This window comes from Polypterus senegalus, chromosome 18 (assembly GCF_016835505.1).
Source record: "Polypterus senegalus isolate Bchr_013 chromosome 18, ASM1683550v1, whole genome shotgun sequence".
In the NCBI taxonomy this organism is placed as follows: Eukaryota; Metazoa; Chordata; class Cladistia; order Polypteriformes; family Polypteridae; genus Polypterus; species Polypterus senegalus.
This window is the reverse complement of record NC_053171.1, coordinates 54442216-54459099: the sequence shown is the minus strand read 5'-3', so window position 1 is coordinate 54459099 and position 16884 is coordinate 54442216. Positions and strand designations below refer to the sequence as shown.

The following is a 16884-nucleotide window of genomic DNA, read 5'->3' as shown; positions in this document are numbered from 1 at the left end:
CTCATTCCTTACAGCTTAGTTACAAAAGTTAAGCAGGCTTCATTTCGAGATTCTACGCGTAATGGTCATAACAGTCAACAACGTCCGCCATGTTGAACTTTCTTATTTATGGCCCCATCTTCTCGAAATTTGGTAAGCGGCTTCCCTACACTAACCGAAACCAATGTACATACTTATTTCGGTGGTATGATGCCACTGTCGGCTGCCATATTGAACTTTTCAACAGTCTTTGTTACTTATGGGCCCATCTTCAAGAAATTTGGTACACGGGTTCCCATCGCTAACTGAATCCTACTTACGTACATATATACACCCATAGCCTGCAGCTCGGTCACCGTGTGATGCGGCATTGGGTCCCCCATCCCACGTTGTTGGCTGCCTGCCTATATAAGGCCGTCCGTCGCTCCAGTCTCTACATTCCCTTCCTTGCTTCACCACGGGATTCACGTCTCCCTACTGATAACTACAGCCTTTTTGTTTAATCCACGGCTTCTCCGCTGTTTTATTGTTTGTTTATTACAATCGAGATGATCACTATCGATCTAAGAACTATCACTTACCGAGTGGTTTCCATGCCCGGAGATACCACCTACCCTTTTCCATTCTTTTTGTTACATATTGCACAGATATATCAGGCTCACTCTTGATATTCGGAGGAACATTGTGTCTTATGTATTGAATGACTGGGACAGGTTCAAGGTGTGGACTGATGATGGTACAGGAGATAATTATACTACACAGGAGCACTATTATAGTGAAATGCTTAAGCCCTTCGCCTATGGTTCTGCATGTGAGTTGATGGCTGCCGCTGAACTGTTCAATTGTCGCTTTCAAGTGTACCGAAATGGCCAAATATTTTACACCTTTCAGCAACCGCCAATGCCTCTTAAACATCTTAGATTCACAGGTGACGATTTCAGTAGTGGAGACTTTGATGTTTATGAATGTTTAAACTCTCAAAAGCTGGATGTGATTTTATCGCTGAAACCGGTTGTGTGCTTACAACGCTTGACCGATGCCGAATGTCACTTCAATACAACAAATCCTGCAAATACTGTCATAATTGAAACAAACCATGAAACTCAAACCGATTATGACAGCAGCAATCCAAGCTGTGAGATTTGAGACAAGATTACTGTTCACATGGCCAACTATAAGTTGCATGCTCAAGAGTAAGCTCAGCGCACAGCTTGGTCATGTTACAACCGGAGGGCCGAACTGACAACATGGTATACAAAGAGATCCTTAACAAATAATTATTGCCATATTTTCCCTCAGTTTAAAAAGGTTAAATTTTCTTCTTAATAAAAATTTTAATGCAGTACTTCGCCGCTGTGAAGCGCAGGTATTTTGCTAGTATAATATATATATATATATATATATATATATATATATATATATATATATATATATATATATATTGTCAGGGATCCCAGGGGCAACAACCCAGCCGGGACGCAGTGAAGGACCGGATGTGGGTCTGCGCCCACCCTGGATCACATGGGGGCCGCCTTCCTGGTTTCTTTGGGGGCCACGAGTTGAGGGCATGAAAGCCCCACCCTGTAGGGGCCCGTGGTCACTGCCAGGAGGCACCGTAATGCCTTGGGGACCTGTTACCTCAGCACTTCCGCCACATCCGGAAGTGCTGGGGGGAAGATTTAGGAGGACACCCGGAGAGCTGCCGGGAGAACAGCCGGCACTTCCGCCATGCTGGGGTGTGGCCAACGGTGGAGTGTCGGGAACCACCTGGAGCTCATCCTGAGCATATAAAAGGGGCCGTCTCCCTTCATTCAGGGCTGGAGTCAAGTGGAAGAAGGACAAGGCACGAGAGGAGTGTGGAGGCGGCCCAAAGAAAAGGCATTTGTGTGGCCAGGACTGTATGTTGGGGTTATTTGTGCACGGGACAAATAACTATAAATAATTATAAATAAATACGTGTGGTGGTGATAAACAACATGTCCGCCTGTCTGTGCCCGGGTCGGCTCCACAATATATATACACTCCTGTAGCCACAATAAATGCCTTTATTTTATAGACAAACCAGGGATGAACAAGTTCCTTTCTACTGCAGCCACAGCCGTGACACACATGAAAAACATCAATAATAACTCATAAACTTACAGTATTATTTAGGAAAATCGCAACATTTTACTCACCAAAAATTTGGATTATTTGTAAAAAAAATCCATCGTCCTCTCTTTCCTCAAAAATAGTTCAATTACTCTGTCGTACAGATTATCCGTGCGCTTCAGTTCCATCAAAACCTCACTTTCTATCGCCATCGAAGCTAATGCTGAAAGGCGAACCTGCCTTATGATATTTCTGGCATAACTTTGATTTCGCTTTAGGGCTGAAAATGCCCGCTCGACAGAAGCAGTGTACACAGGAATGCTCACCGCCAAATATACCAATGTGAACAGCTGCCCCATGCTCTCATTCAGATTTTTCTGATGAAGGAAGTCAAGGAGACAAGTGGGAGATTCTCCTGCAAAATCATCCATGGCATACATTACAGTCAGTTCTGTTTTTAGCCGAGACAAATGAAAAAGCGCTCCGTGGCTCCTGTGTTAAACTGGAGAAGGCTGCATGCGTGAAATTTTTCTTGTATTCCCGAAACTTCTGGGGCTCGAGGAGCGTGACAAACATCAGGTTTTCATGGTCTTAAAATCTGGTCTGTGTCTGGCAAATAATATTGTCCAGAATCCTGCCATGGAGTTGGCCGTAGTGCACGGGACGATCTTTCGCTTGGAGCGTTTGCAGTGCGTTCAATGGCCTCGTAGAGTTCCTCATATCGGCTTCTATCCAATCAATGGGTCTGAATACGGTGACGTTGCCGTATGCCTGCTAGAGAGCCCTACTGACACCAACTCAAAATCTGATTGGTTGAAGCAACAGGTTAATCGACATTTATTCTGTGTTAGAGTGCCTCCACAACAGATTGTGAAAGCATCTCTGCCTGGCAACAAATGATGGCTGAAATGTGATTGATTAAATGCTTTAATACGAAACTCCGCCTCCCACGGCTATCGAGCTGCAGTCTATTGTCTCTGCCAGGCAACAAATGACAGCTGAAATGTGATTGGTTAAATATTTTAATACGAAACTCCGTCACCCACAGCTATCGAGCTGCATTCTATTACAGTATATGGACGAAAATACGTTCCAGTTATGACCATTACTCGTAGAATTTCGAAATGAAACCTACCCAACTTTTGTAAGTAAGCTGTAAGGAATGAGCCTGCCAAATTTCAGCCTTCTACCTACACGGGAAGTTGGAGAATTAGTGATGAGTGAGTCAGTCAGTGAGTGAGTCAGTGAGTGAGTGAGTGAGTGAGTGAGTCAGTGAGGGCTTTGCCTTTTATTAGTATAGATACTGTATATACTGTATCCATGTATGTGTATCTATGTGTACTTAAACATTCAATGTCTTAACCACAAGACCATACTGACTAAACATTAATACCAAAGAGAAATGATGGCAGGTATTCAAGTGAAATGAACTGATGAGCATATTCCTTCCCACATAATGTGAGCAGCCCACTCCTTTGTCCTCACCGGTGTCCCCATCATGGTGTAGGTCTTCCCTGAACCCGTCTGTCCATATGCAAACAAGCACACATTGTAGCCTTTGGACGCCCCTGACAGCACTATCGTGCCCAGATCCTGGAACACCTAGGTGAGAAGAGAAACAAAGAATGAATTAGAATCTCTGAAAATCGAACACCGACCTTCTTAATCCCGCTAAGTAATTTTAAATGTTGTCACTGGGAAGTGGAGGCTTGCCTGGCTTAGTCTGACTATCTACCTTTGTCTTTTGAGGCTGCTCTTCCTTCGGGACACAGCAGCAGCACAGCCCCACACACACACACACTTAAGAAGCCTGATAACAAGGAAGAACTGAGAGGGGAAGCCCGAGCCTGCCAGGCCTCAATTGTTTCCTGGGGAAGTGTATTTGAACAAATCAGGAAAGAAAGTTCACATGTAGACCCAGCTACGTCTGTATGTTGCCGTGAAGTGCTGCAGGCCTGCTTTATTAATACTACTTGCACTGAAAGGCTACATTACTCACCATAAGGCTCAGTTTGCCAGCCTCTGTATTCATTATCTTTAAAAAAAAATCACTATTTATAAAAATGTGATTTCCACCTATACTGCACAAGTAAATGTAAGATGTAAAACTGATTTGTATTAAAATTCCTCTTTGCCAGACAAGGCTAGCCTCACAAAGACTGCAGATGACCACTGTAGGTAATGTTCCAACTTGGTTCAGTTCAATTCAATTCATTTACTCAGTACAGGCTCAGAATGCAAGTTCCCAACTATAAAGCCTGACACTTTTTCCTTTTTGTTACTGGAAAAGCTAAAGCTGCACCACCCTAAAAACTAGCAATGGACAGACCCATGACAGCCTGAGTAAACCATGAATTCTGCTCTGTACTGGAATATTCATAAGAAGAACGTCCAGTTTGTCCACCCATGAGCCGTAGCTGAAGCATAATTAAGGCATGGAGCAAGAGAATGATTCAAATTTGAAAAGTGTGATCATATTGTAATGACTGACAAGAATCACATTGAAACCTTTGGACTGTCCTACTTAAAGTCCCAACCTCCAACCATTATAGATGATGTGGCAGGACATGAAACATGCAAATCAATCTCAAAAACTTACCACACCATTTTCTAAGCCTGACTAACCCTGAGCAGGATGGTGAGGGGCTGCAGCCTAACCCCACAAGCACAGGGCGCAAGGCAGGAACAATCACGTGGGAGAGGCATGCCAGCCCGTCACAGGAGAACACATAGATACACACATATACACACACACATATACACACTTGGGCCAATTTAGAGCCACCAATCCACCTAACCTAGATGTTCTTTAATTTTGAAGTTGATTTTAGAAATAAGTGTGAGTTGAACTTCCTCCATATTGCTCTCATATAATCTGATATTCAATTATAGGAATGTGTCCAACAGGGTTCTTTTGACCTTTTTAGAAATGTAACTTATACTTTTAATCTGTATATGTATCCCTATTATAAGCATGGCAGAAATATTAAGACAAGAGAAATAGGGTACAGAAGAAAGGACATATTTACTTTGCTATAAAATACAGCTTTCTCACCTAATATACAGGGAGATTCACTCGAAAGAGGTCCCGGATATTCTGTTGTAACTCCTTGTAAATTGCACTATTGTACATACAAATACAGTACAGCTGAAGAGAAGCTATTAGAATAGTGCAATGACAATTTGCATTTCCATCTTTCGCCTGAGTGGAGGTTTTGTTCATGGCACAGGCTTGACTTCACATCTGTACCAATGCGGCTTCACCTTATACTGTATACTTTAAGTATCATGGAGGACAAATGAGCATCCTGACCAGAATGGAGACTGAGTTCTTGTCCTGGCCAGGACACCATAATGAAAGGATTACAGCAGAAGAGACGCAACTTGGCTGGAACACCCTAAAATCATTGTCTTGCCTGTGACGGAACTGTAATAAATGGACTGGGTGACCATAGAGCAGTTCATACCCCCACGGTGTTCCTCAAGGCTGATTCAAATCAAGACACCCGTAATTTTGCATGGGAATTGAAGTGCAGAAGCACAGCCCTGACAGAGAATCACAATACTGGTTTCCATGTGACCTGGAAGTGCTCTCAAAATGTAGTGTGGTGACACCAGAAGCAGTCCCAGGTTTTACTTGAAAAGGAGCCCGACTCTCACATCGGAGATTCTTTTGAAGGAAGGAAGGATGAAGAAATCGATCTTATTTGTAATTTTGTAATTCATCTTTTGACAGGTGAATGTTGGAAATGTGGAAATCTTTTTTTTGAACCCAGAATTAGGTTGGGCATTACTGTGTCTGAGGTTTAGGATGCAGTGGCGCCCCCTTGTTGCTACAGCAGACACACTTTTACCACTTTAACTCATTCAAGGAGCTATGTTTGTGTTTTATGGAGCAATGCCATTTTTGGATTGGACTCTCTAAACCTATTCTGCCTTCTTCAGTCAGACTGAAACAGTGCACCTGTTCCAACCATTAACCTTCATTTACAGCCCTTCTGCTTTGTTTAGTTAAACAGCTGCTTGTATGTGAAACACAAGTAAGCAAACCCATGCTCACAAATGACAATATCACATAGTTATTTTTTCAGAACTGGTTTACAAAGAAATACAGCAGCTAACGGTGACATAACCACTTACTAAATATAAGAGTCAGGTTGTATATCATAACTTTGTTCATCTAATAAAAGAAAATAATTTTAAAAAGAGCATACGATTTAATAACTAAGACACCCTTTACCTGATAATAATCTTTCGTTAAACACCTCAAAACATCTTGCAATAACGAAGGAAATCAGGAAGGGGCAAATACTTTTTCACAGCATTATGCAAGAGAACCATGGTGCCTTCTATAATGGGCACCTGCTCTGTTACCACTGAAAACTACCATGAATAGGCAGTGCCAACTTATTACCGAATTCTTTCTTTCCTTCCAAGTACAATGAGAGACCTTCAAGCCCGACTATTTAAAGACAGTGAGAGCCTCCTGCTGATGACGATCTCGGTGTCAGTCCCGGAGCCCTCAGACATAACTGCGGCTCTGTTCACTTTTGCTGAATGTATATTATTCCCCTCTTACAGCAGAGTCCTGAATACACAATTCAAAGGACTCTGATGCCAAATGCACCCAGTGAGGTCTTTGTGTCTGGGGACCATTAATCCAGAAGCTTAAGTCTGTAATTGACATCTCTGTTTGAAGCTGCGGCTCACTATAATCACAGGCTCTTTCATATCACTCCTTGTTAAGGACTTCGCAAAGTCAACCAACTGAGCAACTGGACTGGTTGTCGGAGGCTCGTGAGGCAGGTCTCTGCATTCGGCCCATTGAGCTGCGCCTGTCGCCCTCACACCTACAGCACAAGTGGCTTGTATAAAGCGTGCCACTGTAAAGCAAGAGCTGAGAATAAAGACCAATTCCCCATCCAACAGAGGATAAGGTTAGGACAGGCAATGTGGCCCATTTTGGTAGAAAGGAGCTACATAACACATCACAGACCTGTGTGGACCACCTTTGTGGAACAATGCCATGCTCTCTCACTATAAGACTCCCCATATCCCGAGTGTTTTATAAAACACCCACCCTTCTAGCATTCACTGTTTTCAACTCTTGCTGTTATTATAAGAATCTGCAAAGGATAGAAACCAAGGTGGTGGTTGACAAAAATACATGGGGAAAAGACAGAAGCCAGTAAAAGTTTAAATGGCTCGCTGCAATAACACAACTCTACATCATATAAAATCTGACTTTCCAGCTTTTGTTTTTTTTTTTTTTTTTGATGACAAAATGTAAACAATGCGTCAGAGCACTGTGTAAAGGTAAAAGGAAAGCAAGCTATAGGGATTTCAATGTCATTTTCAAAAATGAGCAGGGCTATAAAAAACACACCTGTAACCAACGTTTAAACGCTAACTAAATAGTCCACTGGCATCACCAGAGCTACCTGGCTGGAACAATTAGCACCATAAAAGATGTGCCTCCAGCTTTCCAAAGCTCCAAAAATCTATATATTTGGATAACATTCTTCCAAGCAATGACAGCCACAGTTTCAACGTCTTGTAGCGGGGGAAGACCCTGCCCCACCTGTGATATTTCAGGTAAGTAGAATAAAAAGGTGTGACCCTGAAGGTGGATATGATTTTGAAACAAAAGGTAACTTCTCTAATTTTCAAAAAGAATGGTAAAAGAGAGGGTAAAAACTTAAGTGGGTATGCCCTGGCGCTGCATCAAAAAAACAGAGAAATTAAACCACAATCAACCCCAATGCTTTTTTGCTCTGCTGATGTTCTTTGCTTATTGTCTGACTCACCAGCCACATCTGCACGCCTTGCATATTTAACACATCTAATGTAATTTATAAGCTCTTGCAGCTTCTAGACTTTAATGTAATTGTTAGTTACAGGTCATTTGTAATGTGTTTAAATAAAAAGGATAATTTTTCTAACATTTTCATATTAAAAGAACATTTTTTTAATTCAAAAATTACTTTATACTTTTGCATATTCTATAGGTTACCATTGACAGTGAAGCAATGATTTTCTTCAATTAAAAAATATAATATTGATTTCAAATAATAGCTAGTTTTGTTTAAATGAAAAAAATCTGAATGCAAGAGTACTTTAGGTTACACCACAAAAACTAATTTCATGCCCACCCTGGACAATGCTGGCATAGATGTTAACAATCAATACTTTTTATGTAATTTATTAAATCTGGATTATTGGTTTTCATATTCTAGAAGTTCCAATCACCAAGAATTCCAAAACATGCAATTCCAATAATGCTCACTATTACTGTCAAACCCTGGCTAATAATAAGGGCAAGCACCAAATATTTATAAAAATAAAAGACCTCTTGTTCACAAAGTAATTATTCCAATCACAAAGAAGTTCCATGGTGCACAAAGGTCAAATAAAATTGCCTGTAGCAAGTTGAACAATGTCCCAATGCAGAATCCAAATAGAGTGGTCGAAAAAAAACAGTAAGAGGGTCAAAATTCCAAAATATACAAAAGGCATAAGCACAGCAAAATGCAAATATCTTGCCGACTCCAGAGTGCATTCACAATGAACCACCAGGTACTGTGGAAGACCCTCCAAATTTATAGAGGGGGGAGGGCAGTTCCTGGCAGGTGGCACCACCCAACATAGCACATGGAAAATAACAAAGGCAGCTTATATACATAGAAAAAAAAAAAAAGAATGATGCACATCATCAACATAATTAAAGGAATCAAAAATTAACAAATGAGAAATAAAGCATGAATTTGAACCCCAGCCAGGGAAGGAACCCATGTCAATGGCCTACAGGCACACCTCTGGAGGCAATGCACATTTATAATCCATCCATCCATTTTCTAACCCGCTGAATCCGAATCCAGGGTCACGGGGGTCTGCTGGAGCCAATCCCAGCCAACACAGGGCACAAAGCAGGAACCAATCCTGGGCAGGGTGCCAACCCACCACAGGACACACACAAACACACCCACACAACAAGCACACACTGGGGCCAATTTAGAATCGCCAATCCACCTAACCTGCATGTCTTTGGATTGTGGGAGGAAACCGGAGCACCCGAAGGAAACCCACGCAGACACGGGAGAACATGCAAACTCCACGCAGGGAGGACCCGGGAAGCGAACCCAGGTCTCCTAACTGCGAGGCAGCAGCGCTACCACTGCGCCACCATGCCGCCCACATTTATAATTGATTTACCAATTTATCTATGTAAAAAAGCATATTTGGAAGGCACAGGAGATAGAAACTTAAAATTGAAACTCTCACCCTAGGGTATTAATTTGATGCCAACTTAAAGGCACCACAGTTCTTGTTTTTCAGCTGCAAACTCCCATACCTCTTCACCCAAAAGCACTTTGTTGGACTGAGATCGGGGGATTGTATAAGCCTATGCAGAGAACTGGTATCACTGTCAAATTTGTGGAACAGCTTGAGAAACGGTAGACTGTGGCCAAAAAGAGATGCACATAGTCAGCAAAGATGTTTAGGTACTCTGCGATGGTCAGCTGGCACTAATATCACCCATGCCATTAAAATACCACTATAAGCCTGTACCGCTGACACAAGGCAGGGTGGATCAACAGATGCATGCTGCCAACTCAAAGATGTGACATGGCCTTGAGAACGCCAGAACAGAAATTAAACAAATCCCATTTTACTTAAGCCCTCTGCAGAAACCTGGTGCCTACCAGACTGACCAGCGAAGGCTGGCATCACACTACGCAACTAAGTCTGAGAGAATGTCACACATAACGACAGCTGTTGCTGGATTTCGTCACCTTGAAGATGTAAAATAACAAGACTAGCTATCTCAGTTGAAGATCGATTACACAACTAACATTTTTTACTGTGCAACAACAGTATTACAAGGCTGACACATATTGGCCACCAATCAACATGTAGTATATTATTTTTGCTCTTTCCATTCTGTCATAGTATGACAAAGACAAGATATCAAATGGACATTTTAGCTGGCTCCCATGTTCCGGTACCCTCTCCTCAAGTTTGCACTTTCCAGAACACCCATAGTTCCATGTTTCTTGGACTGGTGACACAGGTACTGGACTCCTCAGCTAAGGAAATAAAGAAAAACTCGGTGACCATTATTCTCATTTCAGGAGACCAAGGAGAGGGAAAAAGAGAGAGACAGAGGGAGACGCACTGTATGAAAGGTGAAACTAAGACTCAACACACATTGACAAAGAGCATAAAGAAGGCTTGATTCAAACATGGAGTTTAGTGGAAACAATTTCTCAACATGATGATTCTTACTCATAAGGAGCCAACAGTCAGAATGACTGCAAAGGGAGAACATGTTTACTCAGGGAGGATCCCTGCAATTTTTCAGTGTTTGCAGTCAATGATGACAACGTTCATAGAAGGTCCAATTATGGCACATTTTCACCTCCTCTCTCACACTCACACACTCATGCACACACATTTGGCCTCCAGGTAGCAACAAGACACAAAAGACTGAAAACAACATAAGGATGAATGTTTGCTCAGCTCAAGTCCACTGCATGTGAATAAACAAGTGCCTGGCATTGGAAAAGTGATGAAATATGCAAACAGCCCAAGAGAGGTGACACAGCTTGGGAAAGCAGTTACCATTATTACTGAGTTTGAACCTCCTTATCCAAAATGCTCCCTCTGAACCTGAATGGCTGAACCTCTATGGTCTAAAACTGCAGCCATGGAGCACCTATTCGAAACGATACCACTGATTTTTCACTGTTGACTGTTAAAATAGATGCTAGAAGTAATGACTATTTGACATTGGACACATTTCAATTAATTTACCATATTATATTGGTTAATTAGTACACTTTTAAGCTTCTTGCCCTTTTCACAGCACCATAACTGGGATCAGCCCAGGGTTCTTGAAGATTTGTTGTTTCTGTAAATGATATCTGTATCCTGGACTTTTCACAACTATCCCCTTAATCTAATATACACTTTTCAGGTCATGTGATTGAACTTTGACCCTACTTTATGCTGCACAATAATTTTCTGAACCTGCCCTGACCAGTACAGGAGTTAAATGTTTCACACTGATATGGCAGTTCTCCCATAAGCCTCTAATAGAGCATGAATATGATGTAATAATGTACAAAAGTATTTAAATCGGCATGTACAATCTCATATCATAAAGTAAACCCTTTTTGTGATATTACTTTTGTTTCTATACTAGTGGCTTTTTGGTGCTCTGCTTTGTGTTATTTTAATTTTGAATTTTTGGTTAGTAATTGAGATTGGTGAATGTCATGACATTCTGACATTTTTCTATCATTTTTTCTAAACTCTATGTGTTTGTAGATTATGTTACACATAAATACTTTACAAATCATTTCTGTCATTAGTTTCCTGTTTGGAAACGGTATTTAAAAGTTTTACTTTTTTTAATGTCAGTCCCACCGCCGTTTTGTTATGTCGATCAGCGCTACTGTTTTATGGTGTTCACATCATCCATTTCTATGAAACAATCCTATAATGCATGTGTGTCGAACTCCGGTCCTGGAGGGCCGCAGTGGCTGCAGGTTTTTATTCTAACCATCTTCTTTATTAAGGACCAGTTTTCGTTTCTAATTAAATTCTTTTGCCTTAGTTGTAATTAGCGTGACAGGCCCCTTAGTTGTCTTTTTCTCCTTAATGAGCTGCCAAACAGCAATGAGACACAAAACGAAACATCACACGACCAGCTCACCTGTGCTCATCACACTATATCTGAAAATAAAGAAAGGTGAAGGTCTCAGTTGGACTGATCTGCTCAGGTCACCAAAACATCTTGATTCTGTTCTTAGTAAAAACAGAAAAATTGACAGTTTTGGAAATGTCTGCTTTGGCAGAATGAGAGCAGCAACAAGCCATGGAATTAAATAACAGGTTTAATTAGCAGCAAGAATGAGCTTCTCATTAAGAGATTGATTGGAGTGAAATTGGTTGGAGTTTGAAATCCCAGTTTAGCTGCTCATCTGTTGGCTCATTTCACATCTCATTTCTGTTTGGCTGCCATTTAATGACGAAGAGAATCAATTCAGAGGACTGAATCCTTAAAAACAGGGCTATGAAAATTAAGGGAAAAGAAGTTAATTAGCAGTGAAAACTGGTCACTGATTAGGGAAAGGGTGAGAATGAAGACCTGCAGCCATTGCAGCTCTGCCCTTCAGAAACATTAAATATGGCACTATTAAATGTTAGAGCTTTAACTAACAAGACATTTTTTATAAACGATCTTATTAGTGATAGAAACATTGATTTTATTGCGCTAAATGAAACATGGCTTAATTCCAATGGGCGGCAGTTTTAATCGAATCTGCGCCCGGATTACAGTTTTACTCGTGCCGACCGCCAGGGGAAAAGGGGCGGTTTGGCAAACATTTACTCGAGCCGATTAAAATGTAAAGATGTTAGTTTTGGTAAATTTAAGTCCTTTGAGTATCTCGCCGTTGTTATTCATGGAGATTCTCACGTTCTCGTATTATCCGTGTATAGACCTCCTAAATATAACGCGTCTTTCCTTGAGGAATTCTCTGACTTAATGTCAATTTTAGTTACAAACTATGATGCACTCTTAATAGTCGGCGACTTTAACTTTCATGTCGACAATCAGTGTGACCAAAAGGTAAAGGAATTCATGAACCTCCTGGACTCTTTTGATTTGAGGCAGCTCGTAAATCAGCCTACACATAAAGCAGGTCATACGTTAGACTTAGTGATTACTAAAGGACTTAAAGTTGATATAAAGCAGGTCACTGATATCGGTCTATCAGACCATTTCCTTCTACTATTTAATATAGAAATAAAGATAGAAAACGCTCATGAGAAGCATTTTGTTAAAAAACGCTTCTTTGACTCATCAGCAGCTTTAAAGCTTACAACTATTCTAAGCAATCAGTCCGTTTATAATGCCAGCTATAATAGCGAGGATAATGTAAATAGTAAAGTGGAAAACTTTAATTCTAAAGTAAGAACTGCTGTTGACATAGTTGCACCTGAAAAGACAGTTAAAAATCCTCTAGTACTGTTATTCCATGGAAGACCCAAAGAGTGTCTGATTTAAAAAGAACATGTCGTAGAGCTGAGCGTAAATGGAGGAAAACTAAACTAACTATCCACTATGAAATATTAAAAGTTAAAATAACAGAATACAATAACACTGTCCGTCTTGAGAGGCTGCTATTTCTCTAATATTATAAATAACAATGCTAGTAATCCCAGAGTCTTATTTTCAACAATTGACCGTCTGTTAAACCCAGGAACACAAAGGAATGCCCCAGAATACTTCCAGTGAAACCTGTGAGAACATTGCTGTATTTTTCACTCAAAAAATTAATGATATTAGAGATAACATAGTATATCTCCCCAACACTGCAGAACCTCCAAAGCCCCGGTACTCCGTTATAAACAAATTAAATGCTTTCACCAGGATAGATTTACCTGAATTACATAGTATAATCTCTCAACTGAAACCTCCACCTGCGTCCTTGACCCAATACCAACCAGGTTTTTCAAAGAAATATCAGGCGTCTAATTGACAATATTCTGGACATAGTAAATTGTCATTAGATACGGGGTCTTTCCAGACTGTCTTAAGACTGCTGTAGTTAAACCCCTTCTTAAGAAACATAATCTTGACCCCTCTGCCTTTGAAAATTTTAGACCCATTTCTAACCTGCCCTTCTTAAGTAAAATTTAGAGAAGGCAGTCATTATGCAGTTAAATGACCACCTAAATAAACATGCTATTCTTGATACTTTTCAGTCAGGCTTCAGAACAAATCACAGTACAGAAACTGCACTTGTTAAAGTAGTAAATGACTTATGGGTAAATGCAGACAGAGGCCATTTATCTGTTCTCATCCTCTTAGATCTGAGTGCTGCATTTGACACCATTGATCATAATATTCTTAGAAATCGCCTTAGTCAATGGGTGGGCCTCTCTGGCAGTGTCTTAAATTGGTTTGAATCCTACCTGGCAGGGAGAAAATTCTTTGTGAGTTGTGGTAATCAAATCTCAAAGACACATGATATCCGATATGGTGTTCCACAAGGCTCTATCCTGGGTCCGCTGTTATTCTCAATCTATATGCTTCCGTTAGGTCAGATTATCTCAGGTTACAATGTGAGCTACCACAGCTATGCTGATGACACACAGCTGTACTTATCTATAGCACCTGATGACTCCGACTCTTTCGATACACTAACACAATGTCTTACTGGTATTTCTGAATGGATGAATAGTAATTTTCTCAAACTAAATAAAGAGAAAACTGAAATTTTGGTAATTGGCAATAATGGATTCAGCGAGGTTATCAGAAATAAACTTAATGCACTAGGATTAAAAGTTAAGACGGAAGTAAAAATTTAGGGGTAACCGTTGACTGTAATCTGAATTTTAAATCGCATATTCATCAGACCACTAGGACAGCATTTTTTCATTTAAGAAACATAGCTAAAGTTAGACCTCTTATATCATTGAAAGATGCTGAGAAATTAATTCACGCTTTTGTTTTCAGTAGACTAGATTACTGTAACGCACTCCTCTCAGGACTACCCAAAAAAGACATAAATCATTTGCAACGAGTGCAGAATGCAGCTGCTAGAATCCTAACTGGGAAAAGAAAATCCAACACATTTCTCCAGTTTTGATGTCACTACACTGGTTGCCTGTGTCATTCAGGATTGACTTTAAAATACTGCTTATGGTTTATAAAGCCTTAAATAATCTCGCTCCATCTTATATATCGGAATGCCTGACACGTTATATTCCAAATCGTAACCTTAGATCTTCAAATGAGTGTCTCCTTATAATTCCAAAAGCTAAACTTAAAAGAAGTGGTGAGGCGGCCTTCTGCTGCTATGCACCTAAAATCTGGAATAGCCTGCCAATAGGAATTCGCCAGGCAAATACAGTAGAGCACTTTAAAACACTGCTGAAAACACATTACTTTAACATGGCCTTTTTATAACTTCACTTTAACATAATCCTGATACTCTGTATGTTCAATTCTTCATAATAACTATTCATGGTGGCTCTAAAATCCGTACTGACCCCTACTCTCTTCTGTTTCTTTTTCCGGTTTTTTGTGGTGGCGGCCTGCGCCACCACCACCTACTCAAAGCATCATGATGCTCCAACAATGATGGACTGAAAGCCAGAAGTCTACGTGACCATCATCATCAGGTCCTTCCATGAAAATATGATGATTTATGTTAGGTAGAATGCCCAGAGGGGACTGGGCGGTCTCTTGGTCTGGAACCCCTACAGATTTTATTTTTTCTCCAGCTTTGGAGTTTTTTGTTTTTCTGTCCACCCTGGCCATCGGACCTTACTCTTATTCTATGTTAATTAATGTTGACTTATGTTTATCTTTTATTGTGTCTTCTATTACTCTATTCATTTTGTAAAGCACTTTGAGCTACATTTTTTTTTGTATGAATATGTGCTATATAAATAAATGTTGATTGATTGATTGATGAGGTCTGGAGTTTGTCACCCCTGCTATAATGTATTAGGACGGTGCGGGGATGGCTTCCCTGACAAACAAGTATAAAGGTTACGCGAGCCATTCTTTAATATTTGAGACTGCAGCATAATAACTATTTTTAGCATGTGATCTTTGTGTTTATTTTGATGCTGATATCTGGTTAACATTTTGGGCTCTGTTGACTAATGTATTGTATCTTGTAAAGTGTATTTTCTGTTTAAACACTTCAACTGATCTTCTCCCTTCAGCACAGATGAAAAATTGGTTTGACTTTTTTATTTGACCAAGTCTCTGTCTCCAGGCCCTTTTCATAATTTTTTTTCCTATCTACCTGAGAAAGACATCATGGGGTCCAAAATGGTTTCAAATCCCAGTCCAAGTACTATACAGAGTCTTCCCATTTTCTCCTATGCTATGTTGAAGTCTGTTCCATTAAGGGGTTATGATAACTTTATATCAATAACACATGTCATTTTGACCACAATCATAATGTTTACTTATTTATTTATTTTGGCTGATGCCTTTATCCAGGGTGGCTTACAACATTTATGATACAACTGATTACATTTCTTTTTGGTTTTCCAGTTGGAGCACAGGCAGGTCAAGTGACTTAATCATTATGTTTCTCTTGCATCTATCCTCTGGCATTGTAATTAATATTTGATGTTAAATGTCTGCTGTTGGTATTATGTAACTGTCACTACTCTGTGGAAGACATGCAAGTAAAAATCTCAATGTACTGTGCAGACTAAAAAAAATGGACATGGAGTGAAATGTCCAGTGGAACGTCAGAAGATAGGCCTTAACTGTTTTCTAAAGACTGTGGAGTTTGGTTTTCGTTCCTCCATTGTCTTCTGGCTTCAGCTTTATATACTCCTTAGGTTTACAGTACATAGTAAGATATTATAATTTGACAATATTCATAATGAGGAACTTGCAATTGCAGTTGACATCTATTCGGTTACAATTCTCATGGGTGAAAATACATCTTGGCCTTTGTGTTCAGTGACTTATTCAATGGATGACAGATGGCCTGGAATGAATCATTGCTCAAGTTAACAAGGCAACCACATCCATGCTTACAGGGCTTCCTTTAGTTTTATTTTTTTTTTTTAAGTGAAAGTGGCCAGGTGGTGCAAGTCTACACCAGACATCTACTGGGAGAAAAGCCAAACATTTAAACATCAGGAATTCTGCACTGAGAAACTGCTTTTGTGATTTAGTCTAAGCAGCAGCTATGTTGTTTATGGTGCTCTTTCCGGGTTGAAGGACTACATTCTGAGTATGTAACATTGAAGGAACAACATCATCAA

At 40.2% G+C, this 16884-nt stretch overlaps 1 protein-coding gene across 3 annotated transcripts in view; it reads right to left on the bottom strand.

The window, feature by feature from the left end:
* Positions 1 to 16884, bottom strand: part of stard9 (StAR-related lipid transfer (START) domain containing 9) — a 234268-nt gene that overhangs the window by 115877 nt on the left and 101507 nt on the right. For all 3 annotated transcript variants that reach the window (XM_039741793.1, XM_039741795.1, XM_039741794.1), the window contains exon 4: positions 3556 to 3672. In XM_039741793.1, the coding sequence (XP_039597727.1) occupies positions 3556 to 3672 (117 nt within the window). The remainder of the gene's footprint in view (positions 1 to 3555; positions 3673 to 16884) is intronic.